This window comes from Dendropsophus ebraccatus, chromosome 2 (genome assembly GCF_027789765.1).
Source record: "Dendropsophus ebraccatus isolate aDenEbr1 chromosome 2, aDenEbr1.pat, whole genome shotgun sequence".
Lineage (NCBI taxonomy): Eukaryota > Metazoa > Chordata > Amphibia > Anura > Hylidae > Dendropsophus > Dendropsophus ebraccatus.
In genome coordinates, this window is record NC_091455.1 from 196,796,483 (window position 1) to 196,821,453 (window position 24,971).

General features: G+C 45.0%; 1 protein-coding gene across 1 annotated transcript in view; it reads left to right on the forward strand.

Annotated features, from left to right (window-relative positions):
• Window positions 1–556: 556 nt before the first annotated feature.
• The window catches only part of LOC138784215 (macrophage mannose receptor 1-like), a 72,794-nt gene continuing 48,379 nt past the window's right edge, over window positions 557–24,971 (forward strand). The window contains exons 1-9 of the mRNA XM_069959721.1: window positions 557–787; window positions 1,953–2,345; window positions 4,412–4,585; window positions 6,027–6,188; window positions 7,374–7,487; window positions 9,162–9,302; window positions 11,353–11,535; window positions 11,860–12,017; window positions 12,105–12,218. Of these exons, the coding sequence (XP_069815822.1) occupies window positions 730–787; window positions 1,953–2,345; window positions 4,412–4,585; window positions 6,027–6,188; window positions 7,374–7,487; window positions 9,162–9,302; window positions 11,353–11,535; window positions 11,860–12,017; window positions 12,105–12,218 (1,497 nt within the window). The 5' untranslated portion in view covers window positions 557–729. The remainder of the gene's footprint in view (window positions 788–1,952; window positions 2,346–4,411; window positions 4,586–6,026; window positions 6,189–7,373; window positions 7,488–9,161; window positions 9,303–11,352; window positions 11,536–11,859; window positions 12,018–12,104; window positions 12,219–24,971) is intronic.

Here is a 24,971-nt window from a genome sequence, read left to right on the forward strand (position 1 = left end):
ATTTCCAGACAAGGTGGCACTCAACGGCCACAACAAGGCTAAGACTAAATATGGCTGGTCCTCAACTTCCATTGATATCCATAGCACCTTCCTTCTGTGTATTTCCATCATCGATTCATACAGGTTAATATGTGTTCCAAGTGCCCTGATAGCTTAGGTACCCTCCTAATGTTTCCCAGTCACCTCTAGTCTTGAGGTGGAGGTAGAGACCTGACACCAAACACCACCCAATACATTTTATACACATGGAGATTTTCTACCTCCCTCTCCGATTTTTCCATCTCCTCCCTCTTTTATTTGCGGTTTTCAATTTCACTCTTGGGTTACATCTACATCTGACTCAACGTCAGGCCAACTCCTTACTTTACATATGCGGCAATGTGCCTACACCTTCAGTATTATAGTCAGTATAAAACTTTGATTTACCGAAAGAAAAAAAAAAAGACTAGATAATTTCAAAAACCAAATATGATGCAATGAACTGACCAAGGGGAGTGTTGTCTATTTGAAGGATTGCGGCTTTCTAGTTAAATTGTGTAATAACCATGAACAGGAGTTAGTGCATGAATGTTGTAGGGTGGGGAGGTTCTTTTTGCTTTTGTGGTCATTATATAGAGACCACTCTTTAGACTTTGACACTTTCCGTAGTGGACTGTAACTGGACCTGCTAGGTGTCGTTATAGTCTCACCGTTTCGTTAAGAGCTGGAGAGAAGAATGAGAAATTTACAATGACTGCCTTCATATTACTCCTATTTCTAAATCTTTTGTGGTCATCTTGTGTACTGGGTGAGTAATCCTTCTGATTATGTATATGTGTGTATGTGTGTATACTGTATATACAGCCTATATCGTGAATTATATGATTGTTTGTTTCATGACATACATTTGTGGCATAGATTGTAAGGATATGCAACTAAGGTTGGTGACTTATAGGGCCACTTAATATGTTGGTTTTGATGGTTTCCCTACAGGAGACACCCCTTGGCTTGGCCCGTCCTTCCCAGAGGGATATCTGGCTAGTCCTGTGTTTTGATGAGACTCCATGGGCTCTTCTTTTGCATATTCATGTTTCCCAGGGGGCAATGCACCTAGGATTTTACTGCATTGGGCGCTTTCACTAGCACCCGGCAGTGTTATCGTTTGCTTGATCTCCCTGAGATCAGCGATCTGTTTCTCTTATGGCTCTACTAGGCATTGCTCCCACCTAACCAGAATCCTGCTCCACACTGATGAGGGGCAACACCCCGAAACAGCTGTATGTGGATGGATACCTGGCCTTGATTTTTCTTTGACTTATAGGGCAACTTAATATGGTGGTTTTGGTGGTTTCCCTACAGGAGCCCCCCTTGGCTTTGTCCTTCCCGGAGGGATATCCGGCTAGTTCTGTGTTTTGAGACTCTTTAATGAGGCTCCACAGGCTTTTCTTTTGAATATTCATATTCATGGTCAACCCATGCTTTTTTGTCCATAGATTGCAGGGATCACCACAGTTGGACCTTCTTGGATCTGACACTTTAAGAATTATTTTATGAAGGGTTCACACTACTTTTTTGCAATCCATTTTTTTCATCCGCTTTTGCAAAAAAAACAAAACGTATGCAATTGCGTGCATCCGTTTTTCCATTGACTTCCATTATTAAAAAAACGGATTGCAAAAACGTGTGAACCCAGCCTTATATATTATTTTTAAATAAAGCTGTATCCATTTCTCAGCAGTTTCTCAGGGCTTTCAAAACCTCTGCTTGCAGATATTGAGTAGAAATATTCATTGTTTATATTGTGCATGTCGGCTGATCACGTGCTATTACACCAAACGATTATCGGCTGAAATGGCCGTTAATCAGACAAGTACGTCCAATAATCATTTGGTGTAGTGGGAATATTAATGTAAACCACATCAACTAATCCAATGTTAGCAGGAGGTATTCATAAAAATCTTCTTATTTTTCAGGTGCCAAAACCTTTTTAATCCACAATGAGTCCAGCAAGCGATGTCTACAAGCAGCCAAGTCTGGGCTCATTATGGCCGAATGTGATGAGAACTCCATAATGCAGAAATTTCAATGGATTTCTAAAGAACAGCTTATAAATGTGGGGACGTCACAATGCCTGTCCGTATCATCTCTAGCGGAAGGGTCAGCAGTGATGCTGAGAACGTGTAATGGCAACAGCGACCTCCGGAAATGGGAATGTAAAAACGAGACCTTGTTTGGAGTCCAGAAAGCTGATCTGTACATGTCCTACAAGGATAGAAAGAGACTTGTCCTCTTCTCACAAACACAAGACTGGAGCAAATGGAAAATCTATTCAACCAATGATGATTTATGTGCTAATCCTTATGAAGGTAAGGGGGATATTATACCTGTCATTGAAAGGGTCTTGCCCTCTAAGAAAATGGAGCTCAAAGTCTAAAACTTGGAAAGGTGCAATACCTAAATCTATACTTATCTCTGGTATTACAAGGATAGACATTAAAGGGGAACTCCAGGTAGAGGTTAAAAAAATGAAACTTCTGCAGAAGAATAACGCATTACTTACCTATCTATTCTAGTTTTGAAACTACCAAAAATCCATTTGTTTTTTTGGGGGGGTTTGCTCTGTATTGTGTTTCTGTCCTTCTTGGTTTAGCATTTCCCAGAATGCAATGCTTTTTCTCATGTGACCATCACAGCCCCCACTCATTACAATCAGAAAAATTTGTGCTGCACCTGCTTCTGGCTGGTCTAAGATGGTGAATCAGTCAGGGGATCGGGTTATCCAGCCAAGCCTCCAGTGACATCATGCCCTGCCACCTGTCTGTATCATCAGCCTGTGCTCAGCAAACACATACAATGTGAGACAGGGGCATGTAATATTTGTCTCCTAGGGGGGGATAGCAGCAGGAGCAGGAGACAATGTGAATTGGCACAGAGGTCATTTTCTTTTCACTTCCTGGATTTTTATCAGCTACCAGTGTGGCAGAACCGTACAGATACAGTAATACATTGTATAGACACATATATATATATATATATATATATATATATATATATATATATAAAACTTTTAATGTACTTTTATTAGAAAACAAGTTTTTCTTATGGGAAGTAAGAGCAAGAGTTGGACTTTTATGTTTGGGGCTCCCACATCTGGCGCTGGTCACCTGCTCCACTATGTAGCTTCCTTCATTCCCTATACTAGCTCAGTATAGAAACTACATAATGAACAGGAGACATATGCTGACATGTTTTGTTAATCAGTGAACACTCGCCAGGCATGGGATCGCATAGAGCCGGTTCTTCCACACCAGACTCCCCCTCCATGCCTCTATGGACCTTGCTACAGCAGTGTTTCTCAACTTCAGTCCTCAAGACCCACCAACGGGTCATGTTTTGTGGATATCCCATACAACGAACAGCTGTGGCAGTTACTGGTGCACTGACTATAGTTATATCACCTGTTAAATCCTCAAAACATGACCTGTTGGTGGGTCTTGAAGACTGGAGTTGAGAAACACTGTGCTACAGTATGTACATTGGGGTGCAGTCATGCTGGAACTGAAAACGTCCAAACGCAATTTGTTCCAACAAAGTTGAAAGTGAGAAAATTGTCCAAAATTTCTTGGTGCTGACACATTAGTTACTGTCATTAGACAGGTCAAAAATTATTGATTGCTGCCAAGACCCTCTGCGATCCCGAGATACAACCAGGAGGAGAGCATGGCAGACGTCTCTTCCAAGATGTCAATAAAATTTGACTTTCTTTCTTGCTTCTTACTGTCTATAAAGCGAAAGGCAAACACACAAAAACACAGAACAATGCAACTCCTCACGGCAATGGCAAGATGCAGACCCATTACAGACATGAAAATCGTTAAAAGCAGCCCCCCAAAAAATATTTTAGCAGTTGGGGGGCTGCTTTTTAACGATTTTCATGTCTGTAGTGGGTCTATGTCTTGCCATTGCATCTCTGGATCGCAGTTGGTCTAGGTAGTGATCATTAACATTTGACGTGATGACATGTCAAAAGTTATTTTAAAGTAACTCTTTAAGATCTCCCTTCATTGAAAGTAAGGATCTTAGGCCAACCCCTGATGAACAGCTCCATAGCATTATCTCTCCTCCACCATTCTCCTGGCATTTACCAAATCCGGGCTCAGACCAGATAGAGAAGTGTGAACTGTTGCTCCACCCACCACATATCCACAACCGTACAGTCCAGATGTGGTGTGCCTCACATTGCTCCACCGTCATGTGATGAAGCTGACAATGCAGATTGTCAGCTGTAATTTTATGTGGTTTCCACTTCTCAATGAAAGTTCTCACAAATTCCTTACACATGTTAGTAAAGACAGACTGCATTGGTACCAGATGGATAGTGTACACCTGTTTTTCAGCATTTTTACAATAATGTTATATGTTTTTTTCATAGAAATTTACACATTAGGAGGAAATGGTAATGGTCAACCCTGCAAGTTCCCTTTCAAATATGGCCCAAAAATTTATGTAGACTGTACAACTGATGGACGACAAAATAAAGGACCCTGGTGTTCAACAACTCCAGATTTTAACATAGATAGGCTATTTGGATTTTGTCCCTTGAAAGGTAAGTGTTATAGTGATTTACATTGAATATGTTACCTATTGCACTTATTTTCAGACAAAAACTACTGATTTGGATGCCCCATCAGAAGAACCTGGTGTTAGTCCAGACAGGTACTGTACTAGAACTCTGAATGTTAAAGGGGTATTCCACACAAACCTAACTTTTGATATGTTGCTGCCCATGATGAGACTAACAATTCCTTCGATACTTGTTATTAGCTATTCAGTCTCCTTCTCCCAGTTCTGAGCTGCTGCTTTTTGCTGAAGACACAAAAATTTGTGTGCGCTTTTCTCTCTGTCCCCCCTCCTCCCCGTCCCTTCTGAGACGGTTGATGTAAACAAGTCCTTGACTGGCTTTATCTGCAACACTGTAGCTTCTTTGTAATGCTGGGCGGGTTGTTTTGAGGTCAAGTTGCTAATAAACTCAATGTGATTAAATTACATTGCCCTATGGGGACAAGTAAGAGATTGTGGGGGGTTCGACCTCCGTGCCCCCCAACGATCCTGTGGATAGTGGACAAGTAAGTTTTATAAAAATGGGCACCAATTGGTGCCCATTTTTATATATATTTTTTTTGTTTTTGTAGCTAGCTTGTTTGTACAACACTTTTAGATATACTAAGAAAAGTTAAATTTAATACGTGATTCCGGAAGTATATATATTTATTCCATGTATTTTTTGACCAGTATTATCTGCGGAATACATCGTGTGACACAGCTGTGATTTTTTGACAAGTAAGTTTTAATCAGAAAATCCCTTTAAACATTAAATAGTACCTGTCACCAAAAATAACTTTTGATGGCTGATGACATGTCAAAAGTTGTTGAACACAGTGGATTGCGCTGCTGCCTGCTCTCTCCCCAGCTATATCTCCCTATCACGGGGGGTCTCAGCAGTGAAACCACCTGTGGTCAATAACTTTTGATATGTCTGATATGCCATAATATTATTTTTGATGACAGGAAGTCTTTAAAGATTAAAAACATAAGTAGAGTAAAATAAAGAAATACTGAGCTATTCACTACACAATGGATAACAACGGATCCCGAGAGGGCCCCTTAACCTAGGCTCTGTTCTTCTTCTACTCAGTGGCTGTCATTTCACTGGATTGAATTTTTAATAGGAAGAGTCTCTCTAGGAGACTAATATAAGCAATCACAGGGTTGTTTATACTTATCAATGCAATACTATTTTATTACATTGATCAGCCAGATTGGTGTTCTGCTAGTAAGGTCTGCGGGAAGCAATATGGCTGGCATGGAAGACTAATAAAGACATCTGTCTGCCATATTAACTGATCGGCACCTTGTGATCACATTGCAGCGATGCTAATGAGTCACACGACACCCCGAGGCAGCTGTCAGTGCACCTTGAAAGAACATACTGTCGGATATTAAAGTTTTGATAAAGTTCCTTAAATATGTCACACATTTTTTCTCAGACATGTCTGACAGCAATTGGAAAACAGATCCTTTTAGTGGTGCCAGCTATCAGATTAACTATCCGTCAGCCCTCACATGGCACCAAGCGAGAATAAGCTGCCAGCAACAAGATGCAGAACTACTGAGTATAACCGAGCTACATGAACAAGCTTACATCTCAGGTAAGGAGCAAATAATATGGTAAACAATAGCGTACATTTTACACCATGGGACACTATGTATAATGAATGTGAGAGGAACACTTGGTGTGGTGTGAATATACAGTAGTTGTATATACCCATTGAAAACTTTTTATTTAAAAGTTTTTTTCTGAGCAAAATATTATGATTAGTTATCCACAGGACAGGACATGAGGCACTGATTGGCTGGGTGCCATGACTAAAGCCCAAATTACACGGGGCGACGGAGAAGAGCTGTCAGCGCTCATTTGCTCCTCGTACCCCGCTTGCTGCCGGCGCTATTACTCGTGTCGAAAGCGAGCATGTGAGGGGGCCACGGGAGCTGCCAGGGTGATCGCTAGATCATCCGGGCGGCCCATAGCAGATCTGCTGCCGCTGCTCCTATTCCGCGGAGTGATGGCAGCAGATCGCTGCTATCTAAGTTGTTTGTCTTTCAACATGTTGCAAGACAAATGACTGCAACGATCAGCCGACATCGTTCATTTCGGCTGATCGTTGCCTTCTATTACACAAGATCTTTATCGGCCGTAACGGCCGATATAGGCTGAATACGGACGATAATTGTTTCGGTTAATAGGGCCTTAAGACCTGTAAAAGAAATGCGTTGATCTGCTGACTGCATAGATCAAGCAAATACAAATGTCGGCCTCCTCTTGCCAATTGGGTAGAAAGGGGAAGCGGTATTGCCCGAGGAGAGGTGGAGTGTTCTTCCAAAATTCGCTAAATGTATTTTATTTATGGCTGCACACAAACGTAAATTATGCCTAAAATGTATGGCAGATCGGAGCTGGAGTAGATTTCTGAGATTTCTAAGAAGCTTGTCCAGAAGTGAATGCTTCGTGATAGATCCAGCAAAGCAAACAATTCCTAGTGACCAGGCTTATATTTTTCAATTTTGGCTTCTTAAATTTTGCCTAGTATGACAGATGATCCTCAAGTGCATACTTATACACCAGACACGTTCTGGAACATCTCAGACGAGAGGCAGTAAAGACATCAATAATCAATCTACTGGTAAATAGCAAAGAAGAAACTTCAGTTCAGTTTCTGTTCCTTTGTATCAACTGAATTACATAGAAATAAATCTTTGGAGTTAGAAAACATATGTTTTCAAGGGATAGACTATTGTATATGTAATGTATCATGTTATCTATCTGTATCTTGCAGGATTACTGAGTAGCCTTACTGGAGCCTTATGGATTGGGCTCAATAGTCTGGACCTTAATGCCGGCTGGCGATGGGATGATGGAGATCCTTTTAGGTATCTGAACTGGCTTCCAGGTGAATATTAAGGTTAATTTGGATAAAAATCCATATATCTATAGTCTGCACTAAATAAACATTTGGGGATGTGATGTCAAAGACAATGCTGCGTCCACTGACCTGGCCTGTGCCATTATGCCACTAAACGTGGCAGCTTATCGCAACAAATGCGAGAGCTGTGGGAACCCTGCATTGGTGGTGCAGCGAAGGAGGTGAGGCAGATTAGATGGACCAGTGGTCTCTTTGTGCCGACAATCCTCCATGTTTCTACAATTCATTAGTGTCAATGCCTTGAGATGCACGCTGCACAACACGCCATAGCCATAATTATCATATTGTCATAGCCTAATGATAAAGCTTTAGGGTATAAACCCACACACCGTATAAGCAGCGTATTTACTGCTGCGATACGCAGCAAATACGCAGCAAACACGCAGCAAATACGCAGCAGATTAGATCTAAATAACTGAACACAGCATCAAATCTGTACCAACAAATCTGCTGCGTATTTGCTGCGTATTTGTTGCGTATCTGCTGTGTATACGGTGTGTGGGTTTGTACCCTAAATGTGAATTAGTCAAGATTTATTTAGATGTCTTGTAGTGTAGAGTGTATGGTCTCACATAGTACACCCTCCGGCCGGGATCCCTCGCGGCGCCACAAAGAACTGAATAGCAACCGCAGAAACCCATGTGAGTGCACACTATGAAGCGAGCGGCTCCGGCCGTTTGCTTCAGAGTGTGCTGTGAGGAGTTCTCATGCGCGCGCTCAGATGCATCCGCGTCAGAACTTTGCGGCGTGAAAGATCATCCGGCAGGTACTGCAGTACCGGCCAGGATGATCTTTTCAGAGACCGGCCGTTCCGTGACCTCTTATGTTCCGGCCGGTCTCTTACGACGTGTAAACATAGCCCAAAGTTCAAAGTACTTTGAGGCTAATTTAGTGTGGATTTGGTGCAGGAGTACATAATGGCTACAGAAAAACAATAAACACAGTCCAACCAATGGGGGCCCATTCATTGCAATTGTTGGCAAGTGTCTTGAAACTATTGGTGGACTTCAGTTTTATATAAACAGCAGAATCCTATTGGTAATATTTTATCAACAAGTCCTAGCGATGCTTACTCTCTATTTACTGCAGCAAGTTTTGTTGTTACACCAGGATCCACCCTAGGGATTGCAGTGTACAGCTATGTTCACACAACGTATATTTTCGTAAAATCACTGCCGTTGTACAGCGGCCGTGATTATTACTAGAATATATGTTGCATTGCTGTCTATGGGATCCCGGCTGGAGCGTATACGCATAGTATACACTCCGGCCGGGATCCCTAGCGGCGCCGCAAACAACTGACATGTCAGTTTTCTGTGGCTGCTATTCATTATATAGCAGTAGCAGAAAACCATGTCAGTGCACACTGTTGGAAGCGAGCAGTGGAAAGTTCTGATGTGGGCACGCACGGATGCGCCCGCATCAGGACACTGTGGCCCGAAAGATCATCCGGCCGGTACTGCAGTACCGGCCGGGATGATCTTAGAGACACGGAATGGCCGGTCTCATACAGCATGTGAACATGGCCTACAAATGCAGGGATGCAACATTTATGTACACAATGCCTCTCCTTCAGGGGTTAAACAGATAACAAAGAAATGAAAGAACATCAGTAATCATAGCATACTTTACACTTTTTAGGAAATCCATCAGAAGACCCAGATGTTAACTGTGTAGCGGTAAATTCTGAAAACTCAAAGTGGGAAAGTAAGAACTGCAAGCAGAAACTGGGCTATATCTGTGAAAAAGACAGCAGAAAAGCCCCAGTGGTCCCCTCTCCAGGTAGGAAACAATGGCACCGGCACAGAAGGTTTTCTGGCTGTAAGCAATAGGTGGGACACCTTAACAGCAGGGTATGTTTTTTGCAGATTATTATTCACAGAAGTATACAAAATTTGATGGCCAGATAACCTCTTTAACCCTTTAAGCACAGCGCCCAAAATGGCCTTAAGGACGGGAGCCATAACTCTTTTATTTTTTCCAAGTAAATGGACTAAGGGCTTGTGTTTTTCAGGAACCGATGTACTTTGTAATTGTGCCTTTTGATCTACCATGCCATGTATGATGGAACCCCCATTGGGGGTGAAATTGGGAAAAAAATACAATTCTGCAAATTGTGGTGGTGGTGGTGGTGGGGGTTCAGTGTTTACGAAATGCACTTTACAGTAAAACTGACATGCTATCTTTATTCTATAGGTCAGTCTGAATACAGCGATATACATTTTACATAGCTCTCCTAATGTTTTACTATTTTTATTAACAGTAAAACTTTTTTTTTTTTTTTGCAAATAGATTAGATTACAATGGCCCTTTTTTTTGACTCTAGCGGTTCTATTTTTTCACGTATGGGGGTGTATGGGGTGTAATTTTTTGTGCCATGATCTCTAGTTTTTATTAATATCATATTTGTGTAGATGAGACATAACTGATCAATTTTTTGTTTCATTTTATTTTAAATAAAATGTAATAAAAATAATCAATCCTGGCAGGGTTTTTTTTACCGCTTTTTGTTTACACAGTTTACCGTGCAGGAACAATATTGATTTAGTTTATTAGATCAGACGATTACGCTCGCTACGGTATATATAAAAGTAGGCATGATTTATCATGTGCGACTATGTAAAATAGTCGCACATGGGTCGCAGGCTGACTCCACACTAGAGGTGGTGTATTTCACCACCTAATGTGGAGCCAGTATGCTCTGTGGGTCGGGTGCAGTGCACTCGGTCCAAGGAGTGTAAGCGGTTAAGTAGTGATAAAGTATCAATACTAACCCTCTGTGGCTGTACAGTAAGGAGGGGTGTATAGCGCACCCCTCCTTACAGTACAGGAGCAGGGAATCCCCTCATTAAGCCAGGATTCCCTGCCCTATGGGGTTTCCCACCCACAAGCAGAAAGCAGTCTGCTTCTGAGCTGGAAATCTAAAATCCCTGCACAGAAGTTACAGTCTGGCTCCCTTCCTTGCTGAGGCAGATGCAGTGAGCTCTCCATGTGTGTGTGTGTGTGGGGTGGCTGGGGGTTACCTGCTGCTTTATCGACATACCGACTTACCGGGACATACCGAGACTGCTACCAACTGTGGACAAAGCAGTAGGTAACCCCCAGCCCCCCCCCCCCCATGAAGAGCTCACTGCATCTGCCCCAGCAAGGAAGGGGGCACTTAACACCTTTTCTGCCGGGGTCCCGATCGGTCAGTGACATGAGCACAGCTCCTTTCACTCACGTAAGTGCCGCGATAGTGGCACTGCAGGGGTTAATGGCGGGCCGAGGCGCAAACACAGCAGCCCATCATTAACAGTGAGGACCTGGCTGCATATAGCATATAGTGAGCTCCTGAGCTCACTTCAAAGCACGGCTGTTCTCCATGACATAGGGGTAAGGCATGGGTCCTTAAGGGGTTAAAGAATGTGGCCTTGGTCTCTCCTTAAGGCCCTATTACACAAAGCTATAATCGACCGTATTTGACCAATTATTTCTCAGTACGGCCAATAATCGTTTGGTGTAATAAAATGCAACGATCAGCCGACATGCACAATGTCAACTGTTGTCTTTCAATATCTTTTAACATGTTGAAAGACCGACGTTTCAAATAGCATCTATCTGCTGCTGCTATCTTCTGCGGGCTACCCAGACAATTTAGCGCCCCCACCCCCGCTCTTTCCCACTCACTGTCTGCATGTGTAATAGCGCCGTCAGTGAGCAGGGAACGAGGAGCAAACAAGCACTGACTTGACAGCTCGCTTGCTCCTGCAGATCGGCCCGTGTAATAGGTAAAAAGACCTGAAGATGTTTCCAATAAACATGACATCTACATATTCTTGTCTTATTACAGGGACTAAGGACCCCACCTTTTGTCCTTCATCATGGATTCCTTATAACGGATACTGCTATCATCTGGTTCATGAAAAGAAAACTTGGCAGAACGCCATGTTGTCCTGCAGGAAAGAAGAGGGTGACCTTGTAAGTTTGCACAATATTGAAGAAGCGAGTGCTGTTGCTTCACAGTTTCAGTTTGGTGAGTATCTACTGGTTCCTCCTAACCCTAACATTAGATTATTAGATGGGTCCAGATCCTCTTTTTGATCTTGGCCGTGTCTGGATGTAATAAAATTAAAGTGTAGCTCCATTTACAAAGAAGTCAGCTCTTATATCCAAGGGTTAGAACTGATGTCAGGAGATGCAGTAGGGGAAGCGGGGAAGAAGCCTGACATGTTTGGCAGCTTCGTAGGTGAGAATCTAGGTCCAACTTTTCTTTAGGAATGGTGCACCCTTCCTCCTCTGTTGTATCCCATAATGTCATTATTCTGCATATAGCCATATAAATACCATGTTCTTCCAGGAGATGCAGAGTACATCTGGCTTGGTTTGAATGACTTGAAGACTCAGCTATTTTTTGAGTGGAGCGATGGATCACCAGTGACATATACAACATGGCAGAGAGGAGAACCGTCTCACCTCATTGGAATACAAGAGGATTGTGTTGCGTTATCCACTAAGGTATACCATGGTGAACCTAGAATCATGTTGAAGCTAAAGTTGATGTGTTTATTAATGGTGTTAATAGTGTAATAAATTCTTTCACAGGACGGACAATGGGCGGACAAGATATGTGAAAAATTGTTTCCATATATTTGCAAAATGAAATCCCTGCCGAGTGATCAAGGACAAGTTACCGAGGTTCACCCTGGATGTGATGAGGTAAAGTAGCAATGGATTTTTGCCCTTTTTTTTTTTTATCAAAAATATTTTTGAAGTATATAAAGAGAATGAACATGTAGATATACAAGCAACTTTTAACATTGTAACCCATATATAATAACTAGGAACTGGGAACAATGCCATAGAGTGAGGAAAAGGAGTGGATGTAAAGGAGGGATGGCATGGGTCATGATTAGAGATGAGCGAACCTCGAGCATGGTCGAGTCGATCCGAACCCGAACTTTCGGCATTTGATTAGCGGTGGCTGCTGAACTTGGATAAAGCCCTAAGGCAGGGCCGTTTCTAGCTTTTCTGCTGCCTGAGGCAAAAAAAACTAAATGGCGTACTATTATGGTGTACTATTGGTAAATTAATTATTTTCACATTGGGTATTATGATGGTCTGCAGAACCTCATCATACACCCCATCTGCGGCAGAACATCATAATACACCTCAGCTGCTGCAGAACATCATACTACACCCAATCTGCTGCAGGACCTCATACTACACCCAATCTGCTGCAGGACCTCATACTACACCTCAGCTGCTGCAGAACCTCATACTACACCTCAGCTGCTGCAGAACATCATACTACACCCAATCTGCTGCAGGACCTCATACTACACCCAATCTGCTGCAGGACCTCATACTACACCTCAGCTGCTGCAGAACCTCATCATACACACCTCAGCTGCTGCAGAACCTCATCATACACACCTCAGCTGCTGCAGAACCTCATCATACACACCTCAGCTGCTGCAGGACCTCATCATACACACCTCAGCTGCTGCAGGACCTCATCATACACACCTCAGCTTCTCAGGTGATATATAGCAGCACAAGTGGATATACATGTACACTATGCCCCAGTCTGTACATATACAGTATATATCACATGTGCTGCTATATACCACCACCTCCAGCACTATGCCCCAGTCTGTACATATACAGTATATATCACATGTGCTGCTATATACCACCACCTCCAGCACTATGCCCCAGTGTACATATACAGTATATATCACATGTGCTGCTATATACCACCACCTCCAGCACTATGCCCCAGTGTACATATACAGTATATATCACATGTGCTGCTATATACCACCTCCTCCAGCACTATGCCCCAGTGTACATATACAGTATATATCACATGTGCTGCTATATACCACCACCTCCAGCACTATGCCCCAGTCTGTACATATACAGTATATATCACATGTGCTGCTATATACCACCACCTCCAGCACTATGCCCCAGTGTACATATACAGTATATATCACATGTGCTGCTATATACCACCACCTCCAGCACTATGCCCCAGTCTGTACATATACAGTATATACCACCACCTCCAGCACTATGCCCCAGTGTACATATACAGTATATACCACCACCTCCAGCACTATGCCCCAGTCTGTACATATACAGTATATACCACCACCTCCAGCACTATGCCCCAGTGTACATATACAGTATATATCACATGTGCTGCTATATACTACCACCTCCAGCACTATGCCCCAGTCTGTACATATACAGTATATACCACCACCTCCAGCACTATGCCCCAGTGTACATATACAGTATATACCACCACCTCCAGCACTATGCCCCAGTCTGTACATATACAGTATATACCACCACATCCAGCACTATGCCCCAGTGTACATATACAGTATATATCACATGTGCTGCTATATACTACCACCTCCAGCACTATGCCCCAGTGTACATATACAGTATATACCACCACCTCCAGCACTATGCCCCAGTGTACATATACAGTATATACCACCACCTCCAGCACTATGCCCCAGAGTACATATACAGTATATATCCAGGGGCGGGCTGGGCCGGGGGGCAGGGTGGCATCTGCCCCCCGGGCCGTTCTTCCCCACTTCATTGAAGGGCCGCACAGCTGTCACTCACTGACAGCTGGTTGAAGGTGTCAGGGCTGCCCTGCAGCTTCTTGCCTCCCCAGCGCTCTTTTCTCTGTCACCTAAGAGCGCTGAGAGGCCAGGCTGTATTGCGGGCCACCGCTGAAGCTCCGCCCCCTCCACGCAGTCAAGCCCCGCCCCCTTAGCAGACCCCTATACTTTTAACTAAAGCCTATGAGGCTTATAGTTAAAAGTAAACTGCTGCACCTTCTCCCTCCGGCCACTAGGGGCTGCTCTCTCCCCCCAGCTGCCACTAATACAGCCTGGATAGAGGAGCCGGAAAATTGAGAAGATGGTGGTCTGCAGGGAGCCAGGTAATTACTGTACAGGGGAGGCCTACAGAGCAATCCCTGCAGCCCCCCTATCCCTCCTGATAAGGCCAGCGATACGATTTTACCTACCTGCACCGTACCTATATGACTACACCTATATATATTGCCCTCTTAAGAGACTGGAGATGATCAGAGCGTGATGAGAGCGTGATCAGAGGGTGACAGAGAGATGTTCTGGATAAAGAAGAGGAATGCTGGAAGCACGTCACTGAGAACAACTCCTGGAAAGTTATCATTTGTAGACACAATCCCCAAGGACCCAGAGACACTTATCTATAAACAATTTATGGAAAACAACTACATTGTGCTCTTGGATTCATGAAAAAGTATCTTTGTACAGAATGTATTGTTCTACCCTTTTTGACCTTTTTGAATAATAATAATGAATACTAATATAAATGCCATTGCGCATGACTGAATATCTAAATCACTAGCACCGCCTCATCTATGCCTTATTAGCATTTGTTACCACCCTATATTTTATCTGTCTATAAAATGTGATTACCATAATAAAACTTGGGCCATTTTCTCCAGGCTTATAATCATGATACATTGTCTTATCTGTGTCAGTGACGTATAAGTAACGAGCTGGTAATACTGCAGGATTCCAACTCTAGATATAATTATAAAACCATCCTTTACCTGGGTTTTTGGCTTCTCTCCATAGAGAGAGGTCAACATATAAATTTAACCTTAACATTTGGCGTCCGAACTGGGACTCAGCCTCTTGCAAACTAGAACGCAGACAGACGGGATGTGGTGATTTATCCGTCATCGGACGCGCAGATATAACTGGCCAGGTAAGAAAGACTTTCCTTTCTTACGTACTATCTGTGCCTCAGGGGAACGGATCTAATGAGATTCCCGTCACCTGTGTTCTCTATATGTTTGTAAAGCTGAGTCTAATTGTTAGACAAAGAACTCTGTAACCCAGGATAGGACAAGGTTAAAGTGCTGCATTGCCGTCGCAAACTGTTGTGTGATTGAGATAAGCTGTTGCTGTATTTATGCTGAATTAAGGAAAGGGATTGCCGAACTTATTCACTTCTGCGTCCTTACGGGGAGGCTGTGATTAATGCTTAACCCTTGTAATACAGCATGGCATCGAGAACAGCTGCGAGGTCACAGACAGTAGGCATATAACTTTTGGAGTGAACGGGTTCCTGATAAGTGATATCTGTCTCGAGCAGCGGGAACAATACTTGTATTGATCCCATTATTTGTGCTTGTACTGTGGTAGAGAGCAGGTCAGAAGATCTGTGACTTACCCCCTTGCCCCCTAGGAGGAATTAGCAACGAGGGACAGTAGGTTGCTGTAGTGCGTCGCCATAGTGTGTCACTGTGACGGCTGGGCCTATAGCGGCTGTGCTTGTTAAGACCTAAGGTTTAGGTTTCGTTCCCCAATACGCTACCTAGGGATTAGCTGAGCAAGGATGAGACAGTTATTCTCTAAAAAAAAAGGGATCACCAGTCTCCACAAGAAGTTTATGTGAAGCTGATGTGAAGCTAAGGAAGAGATAGTTAGCGATGGGCATGAGAAGATGCAGTGCAAGATCTAGAACAGATCTTTAGGAGGTTTGATATGAAGGCAGATACATGCCTTAGCCCCACCAACCTCTGGCTCTCTGACCAACACTTGGGAAACCCTTTACACTCCTGTGCACACTTATTTTTGCCTTGTGGGTAGGTAACCAGACCTACATGTAACATGCAGGGCAAATGGGTCCTTGGAATTTCCAGGAACCTTAGGGGTTAATCTAAGTACTATCCCTAAGGGGGAATCAAGGATTAGAGTTCTAAGAGGGGAGGGTGTGGAGTAGATAGATGAGAGCCAGAGGGTCAGACAGAAGGAAAACATTCAGGATAATGGGTGGGAAGCACAGGTCCAGCTGGGTGGACATGTCATGTGCCGGTGACCAACAATATCTAGATAAGACAGAATATTGTAGTGTGTGTGGCAGACCTAAGCCACATCATTATGTTACACCATTGTACCCAGTTTATATCTGTATACAAACCCCAGATCCTGCGAAAAGCCAACCTACGTCCAATGGTGGCGTATAGACCCTTTGCTCTGCAGGAATCTTCCCCTTGGTCGGCTGTTGAAGTAGTTACTTTGATTTAAAGTGCCCCTTACCTGATAGTAAGACCAATGCCTTTTGTGGAGGTGGGCAGCCTAACCTCAAATAGTGTATATTGCCATGTAAGTGTCTAAGTACAATGCCACGTACTCAGACAAGGAGAACAGTCCAGCTCATTGCTAGATACAGTACTGAGAGAGCTGAAGAGGTTAATTAACGTAGTGAAGCAGCATACAAAGTTTTTTTTGTGTGTTATTTGTTATGTTTTGTACAAGGCCATCAACCAGCTCTGAGGGCTGCAGATCACATGCAAGCAGCATTAGAAAAAAAAAAAGAATCAGAGCTGTTAGTGTAATGTAATGTACGCTCCTACATTATACTGTATTTCAGCCAGTCTTACTAAGCTGGTGTTCCCCTTTAGAAGTATGTTACGTGTTAAAAAAAATGTTGATCATTTTCTGTTGTCCCGACCGTGGAACATTTGCTTATTTAGCTACGCCACTTTTCTGTAATCAGCCCTCAAAGATGGCGACGGAAAGCCAACCACTCCCTATATCATCCACGTCTGTATTATAATTGTGACGTCTCAAAACCATGCCCTAAGCCAACACCCCTATATCCGGTTATCTAGTCCGGTGGCCATTTTAACTCCTGGCATTTCTGTCCTCCGCCCATACTGCTTAGTGTCACTGAGGGGGCGGGCACAGGACTCTCCGATAGAGTCTAACAACTGTTTTGCACATTTATTAATGAATATTATTACCTGATGGTGAAGAAAGTTAGACAAAGGTTTGTTGGAGGGAAAAGCAATGAGACTGTTTGAAGGAGCTGGGTCTATTAGACCTATTAGTGTATAAGATTGTTATACGGAAGTGTCAGTAGGAGGAGTCAGAGAGAAAAAGTACGTTTATTTGGAATGTCAAGAGAAAAGTGATAATTGGTAAAGATCAAACGCAGAATTTTGTGCACTTATTAAGAACCCAATGGTATAAGGAGCCTGTAGTAACTTATTACTGTAACTTACACATTTGTTTTTAAAAAGTATGTTGTAGGTATATATATGTATCCCAATATATATTGTAAGCAGATTTTCTTTAAGTGTGTGTCCCCAACGTATGATATTTCTAAGAAGAAGTAGTTTACTACAGTAAAATATATATATATTTCTATGTAACTTTATTTAACAAGTCTTTATATATATGTGTATATATGTGTACACATCTATCCTAATAAGTTCTATGCAAATTGTTTTTTTTTCCTACTAAGTTATAAGTATGTGTGCCACTGTCCAAGGTTACAGTCTGGTGCATAAGAGCACAGCGCTGATATCTTCTGTAACTTCAAGGATGTTAGAAAAAAAAAGAAAAAAAAAAAAAAAAAACTTCCAAGAAATTTTAACTCTTGTATCTATGATTTTACTGCTCACTGCTCAAGGTTAGAAGTGAGGTACAGAGCGTTCTGCTTACTGATAAGAGACGCTTACTAGAGGAATGGATTTATTTCAGCTAATGATGGTACAAATTAAGCTGAAGGTTCTGACAAAAAGAATTATTCTATATACCGTATGTTTTACATTTCATCTTTAAGGTGTGTTTTATTTAATTTTTTTTTTCAAAAGAAGGTTAATATGGGACGAGTGTACAATGTTTAATTATTTTTATTTGTTATTTTTAGGGGTAACAGTTTTGTGATGATTATAGCAAACTGGCTCATGACTATATTTATATATTGTCTTATCACTAGTAAAGCCACACCCATATCCATGGCTCCAGTCTGCACTCCTTATGCCCCGCAATATATATATATCTTGTGCTAAGTGCATTGAATCCAGCATCTCTGTTGCCTATTGATGTAGATTCAAATGGGGGAGGGGATGGAGGTGAATGGAAATGGGAGCAGCCATTTTGATGGAGTAGCCAATTTTGATGTTTTAAATTTTTTTTTAAACACCATACAAATTTTTTATTTTTGAATAAGGATGTTTTTATTACTTATTGTGTTTGATATTTTAAATTGTGAAAGATGAAAATGTAATTGAAAGCCCAAATATTAATGAAAGTTTAAAAGTTTTCATTGTAGATTATCCCAGACTTTTCAAAGATGGATGACACAAGACGCAAGGATATATGGTGACCGCCATGCAGTGTGACGTTCCACTGCAGAAACCGCTCCTGCCATAAGCTGGAGGTGAGGACAATCACTGAGACATGTAAGATGGTTGAAGGTAACTGTGCAGATGTCTATATGAAGCCCACCATTATGGGTTAATTGGCAAATTAGAGATTTGTTCCCTGGGCTTACCAAAAAGCTGCCATAGAGCGGCTGACGCAACGTTCACGCAGACAAACCCTGAAGGGTGATGGATGATGGATGAAACTGGTGATGCAGTGGTTTCTATGCTCTTCCCAAGGTAACAGCGTACAAAGCGTACAAGGGAATGGGGAGATGTTTCCGGTCTCTTCCTGAGGTAACCGTACATAGTGTACAGGTGGAGGAGGAGATGTGGATCTGTTTGTTTTTAAGTCTTTTCCAGAGACAATCAGCAACAAGCTGAGAGACCAGCGGATGGAGAGAAGGTACAGGGTAAAGATGGCATCCAATAACTATTTGCCGACAGCCTTGTATCCCACTGTAAGTTATCTGATAAAACCAGCAGAAGGAAGCCATGTGTAATGTGGTGTAGTATCCTCACATTGGGCAGCCCAGGGGACAACAAATATAGCAGAGAGGGTTGTGTACGGCTGTATTATCTACACCTGTCATAACCTACTGTAAGTAACACCGTAAAGTGCCTGTCTGCATAGTCTGTCATCTTCCTGCCTGTTTCAGGGAATGTAAGTGGACGTCATCCACCTGCCACAGGTGGCCTATATAGGTATGTCCTTGTCTGTATTGGTGTCTTCTTTACAGGTCAAGCCAAAACTATGGGAGACGACAAAGCCAATTTCTGAGGTGATACTAGTGGCCTTAAAAGAAGCGATATAACTGAGGCCAAGAGTCCAAGTGTCTGTAAAGAGGCCTGTCAGTCAAAAGATGGGTTTAAGGATAAAGGATCCATACCAATGCTACTATTACAAAAAGGATCATAGGATATATTATTCTCATAATAAGGTCTTTGAAACCTTAGGTGATGTATCGTTTACACTTTGCTTTTATTTCTATGGTGGTTATCTTATGTGTAATATGTGATGATCTCAGTCAGACAAGAGACAATTCAGTAGGATCCAAATATTATATCGGTAATAAGCGCTAAGTTACTTCATATTATTGGTGTATGTATTATACTATATGATTATGTACAGGAAGAGATGTGACCATGCGACCAGTCATTAGTCCTGTGTGATCTAATCATAAAGACGTTTTCTAGGTACAAAATGAAGTAAAAAGACTAAAAAGAAGTGGGAATTTTGAGAATCCGGTACTAAAGATTGTGAATTCACTAATTGGTTATTATAAGTGAATCTAGTGGTTACATAGTAGGTCACATTGTGGAGATTTTATTGCATTTACCTGTTATGCTGTTTTTGGTTTATGTATCAATGAACTTTTATTTTTTGCTTTTGCCATGAGATAAGATTTGTTCACATCTAAACTTTTCTTTTTCAGAAACTTTTTAAAGTTAGTTGTTGTGACTTTCCAATACCCACATGATACCAAAGTGGTAGAGTCCTTGTGATAGAGTCACGTCTGTTATATACAGTGAAGAACTCATTGTCTGATCACTCAGTGTCACAGGGAGACGTAGGAGTGACAGGAGACTAGTTAGGTTCGGGACGGAGGATTGTCTTACCTTTAAAGCAGTCCTACGGTAAAGGGACCTAGAGAAGGGGGCTACATCTGTAGTCAAGATTAGGGACAAATCTTAGGGACAGGAGTGATGAGACAATAAGGTTTGGTTATTTTGATAAAATCCGGAGAGGTATTTGTCATATACATATATTAGTTTGGGTATTGATAATAAGCTTTTATTTGTTTTGTTGTAACTAAGCTGTATATTGATGTATACTGTACAGACTCACCCATTGTTTAGTATTTTCTTTCGGTTATTGCAGATCTTACTACCACATCTGCTGTAAGTTTGTTTCGCCATCTATAACTTTCAATAAAACGTATGGTACTATTTTTGTCTATCCTATGGTGATGCCCATAAACTAATGGGAGTCCTTCAGGGTCTCTTCCAAGTGGTCTTATGCATAATACTGATCTGTTTTTCAGTAAAAGTGTTCATGTGTATTTTCTCTCGTATAAAACCTCGACAAACAGGAAGAAGCTTCACCCTCATATAAGAGACTAACGTTACTATGCTTTCTTTCTCTTATCGGTTCTCTTGAATCTGTGCCGCCTGGACATTTCTGGAGGTTGGATGCTGTACTAGTACTTGGAGGATGTTTTCACCTGTGGTCCCTTGATCAACCTGCGGCTGAGGGTGGAGTCCTTAAAACCTCCGGCTACGACCCAACCACCAGTGATGAACCATATCCATGCTCCACGTATGTCAAATGGGGGAATGATAAGGCCAGCGATACGATTTTACCTACCTGCACCGTACCTATATGACTACACCTATATATATTGCCCTCTTAAGAGACTGGAGATGATCAGAGCGTGATGAGAGCGTGATCAGAGGGTGACAGAGAGATGTTCTGGATAAAGAAGAGGAATGCTGGAAGCACGTCACTGAGAACAACTCCTGGAAAGTTATCATTTGTAGACACAATCCCCAAGGACCCAGAGACACTTATCTATAAACAATTTATGGAAAACAACTACATTGTGCTCTTGGATTCATGAAAAAGTATCTTTGTACAGAATGTATTGTTCTACCCTTTTTGACCTTTTTGAATAATAATAATGAATACTAATATAAATGCCATTGCGCATGACTGAATATCTAAATCACTAGCACCGCCTCATCTATGCCTTATTAGCATTTGTTACCACCCTATATTTTATCTGTCTATAAAATGTGATTACCATAATAAAACTTGGGCCATTTTCTCCAGGCTTATAATCATGATACATTGTCTTATCTGTGTCAGTGACGTATAAGTAACGAGCTGGTAATACTGCAGGATTCCAACTCTAGATATAATTATAAAACCATCCTTTACCTGGGTTTTTGGCTTCTCTCCATAGAGAGAGGTCAACATATAAATTTAACCTTAACACTCCCCACACACAGCATCCCCTGCAGCCCCCCATCCCCACACACACAGCATCCCCTGCAGCCCCCCATCCCCACACAGCATCCCCTGCAGCCCCCCATCCTCCCACACACATAGCATCCCCTGCAGCCCCCCCTATCCCCAAACACAGCATCCCCGGCAGACCGCCCTATCTCCAAACACAGCATCCCCTGCAGCCCCCCTATTCCTCCCCACACACAGCATCCCCTGCAGCCCCCCTATTCCTCCCCACACACAGCATCCCCTGCAGCCCCCCCCTTCCCCACACACACAGCATCCCCTGCAGCCCCCCCTATCCCCAAACACAGCATCCCCTGCAGACCCCCCTATCTCCAAACACAGCATCCCCTGCAGCCCCCCTATCCCTACACACACAGCATCCCCTGCAGCCCCCCTATCCCTACACACACAGCATCCCCTGCAGCCCCCCTATCCCCACACACACAGCATCCCCTGCAGACCCCCATCCCTACACACACAGCATCCCCTGCAGCCCCCTCCATCCCCCCACACAGCATCCCCTGCAGACCGCCCTATCCCCAAACACAGCATCCCCTGCAGACCGCCCTATCTCCAAACACAGCATCCCCTGCAGCCCCCCTATCCCCACACACACAGCATCCCCTGCAGCCCCCTCCATCCCCCCACACAGCATCCCCTGCAGCCCCCCCTATCTCCAAACACAGCATCCCCTGCAGACCCCCCTATCTCCAAACACAGCATCCCCTGCAGCCCCCCCTTCCCCACACACACAGCATCCCCTGCAGCCCCCTCCATCCCCCCCACACAGCATCCCCTGCAGCCCCCTATCCCCAAACACAGCATCCCCTGCAGCCCCCCATCCCCCCCCACACAGCATCCCCTGCAGCCCCCCCATCCCCCCACACACAGCATCCCCTGCACCCCCCCATCCTTACACACAGCATCCCCTGCAGACCATCATCCCCACACACACAGCATCCCCTGCAGCCCCCCCTATCCCCACACACAGCATCCCCTGCAGACCCCCATCCCTACACACACAGCATCCCCTGCAGACCCCCATCCTCCCACACACACAGCATCCCCTGCAGACCCCCATCCTCCCACACACACAGCATCCCCTGCAGCCCCCCTATCCCCAATCACAGCATCCCCTGCAGCCCCCCCCCCTGTCCCCAAACACAGCATCCCCGGCAGACCGCCCTATCTCCAAACACAGCATCCCCTGCAGCCCCCCTATCCCTCCCCACACACAGCATCCCCTGCAGCCCCCCCTATCCCCACACACAGCATCCCCTGCAGACCCCCATCCCTACACACACAGCATCCCCTGCAGACCCCCATCCCTACACACACAGCATCCCCTGCAGACCCCCATCCTCCCACACACACAGCATCCCCTGCAGCCCCCCTATCCCCAATCACAGCATCCCCTGCAGCCCCCCCCTGTCCCCAAACACAGCATCCCCGGCAGACCGCCCTATCTCCAAACACAGCATCCCCTGCAGCCCCCCTATCCCTCCCCACACACAGCATCCCCTGCAGCCCCCCATCCCCACACAGCATCCCCTGCAGCCCCCCATCCTCCCACACACACACAGCATCCCCTGCAGCCCCCCTATCCCCAAACACAGCATCCCCTGCAGACCCCCCTATCTCCAAACACAGCATCCCCTGCAGCCCCCCTATCCCCACACACACAGCATCCCCTGCAGACCCCCCTATCTCCAAACACAGCATCCCCTGCAGCCCCCCTATCCCCACACACACAGCATCCCCTGCAGACCCTCATCCCTACACACACAGCATCCCCTGCAGCCCCCTCCATCCCCCCACACAGCATCCCCTGCAGCCCCCCCTATCCCCAAACACAGCATCCCCTGCAGACCGCCCTATCTCCAAACACAGCATCCCCTGCAGCCCCCCTATCCCCACACACAGCATCCCCTGCAGCCCCCCTATCCCCACACACACAGCATCCCCTGCAGCCCCCTTCATCCCCCCACACAGCATCCCCTGCAGCCCCCCTATCTCCAAACACAGCATCCCCTGCAGACCCCCCTATCTCCAAACACAGCATCCCCTGCAGCCCCCCCCTTCCCCACACACACAGCATCCCCTGCAGCCCCCTCCATCCCCCCCCACACAGCATCCCCTGAAGCCCCCTATCCCCAAACACAGCATCCCCTGCAGCCCCCCATCCCCCCCCACACAGCATCCCCTGCACCCCCCCATCCTTACACACAGCATCCCCTGCAGACCATCATCCCCACACACACAGCATCCCCTGCAGCCCCCCCTATCCCCACACACAGCATCCCCTGCAGACCCCCATCCCCACACACACAGCATCCCCTGCAGACCCCCATCCCTACACACACAGCATCCCCTGCAGACCCCCATCCTCCCACACACACAGCATCCCCTGCAGCCCCCCTATCCCCAATCACAGCATCCCCTGCAGCCCCCCCCCTGTCCCCAAACACAGCATCCCCTGCAGCCCCCTATCCCCAAACACAGCATCCCCTGCAGACCCCCCCCATCCCCAAACACAGCATCCCCTGCAGACCCCCCTATCCCCAAACACAGCATCCCCTGCAGACCCCCCTATCCCCAAACACAGCATCCCCTGCAGACCCCCATCCCCACACACACAGCATCCCCTGCAGCCCCCCCATCCCTACACACACACAGCATCGCCTGCAGCCCCTCCATCCCCCCCACACAGCATCCCCTGCAGCCCCCCCTATCCCCACACACACACAGCATCCCCTGCAGCCCCCCATCCCCACACACACACACAGCATCCCCTGCAGCCCCCTCCATCCCCCCCACACAGCATCCCCTGCAGCCCCCCCTATCCCCACACACACACAGCATCCCCTGCAGCCCCCTCCATCCCCCCCACACAGCATTTCCTGCAGCCCCCTATCCCCAAACACAGCATCCCCTGCAGACCCCCCATCCCCACACACACAGCATCCCCTGGACCCCCCCATCCTTACACACAGCATCTCCTGCAGCCCCCCTCCACACACACAGCATCCCCTGCAGCCCCCTCCATCCCCCCCACACAGCATCCCCTGCAGCCCCCCCCCTATCCCCAAAAACACACAGCATCCCCTGTAGCCCCCCCTATCTCCAAACACAGCATCCCCTGCAGACCCCCCATCTCCAAACACAGCATCCCCTGCAGACCCCCCTATACCCGAACACAGCATCCCCTGCAGAC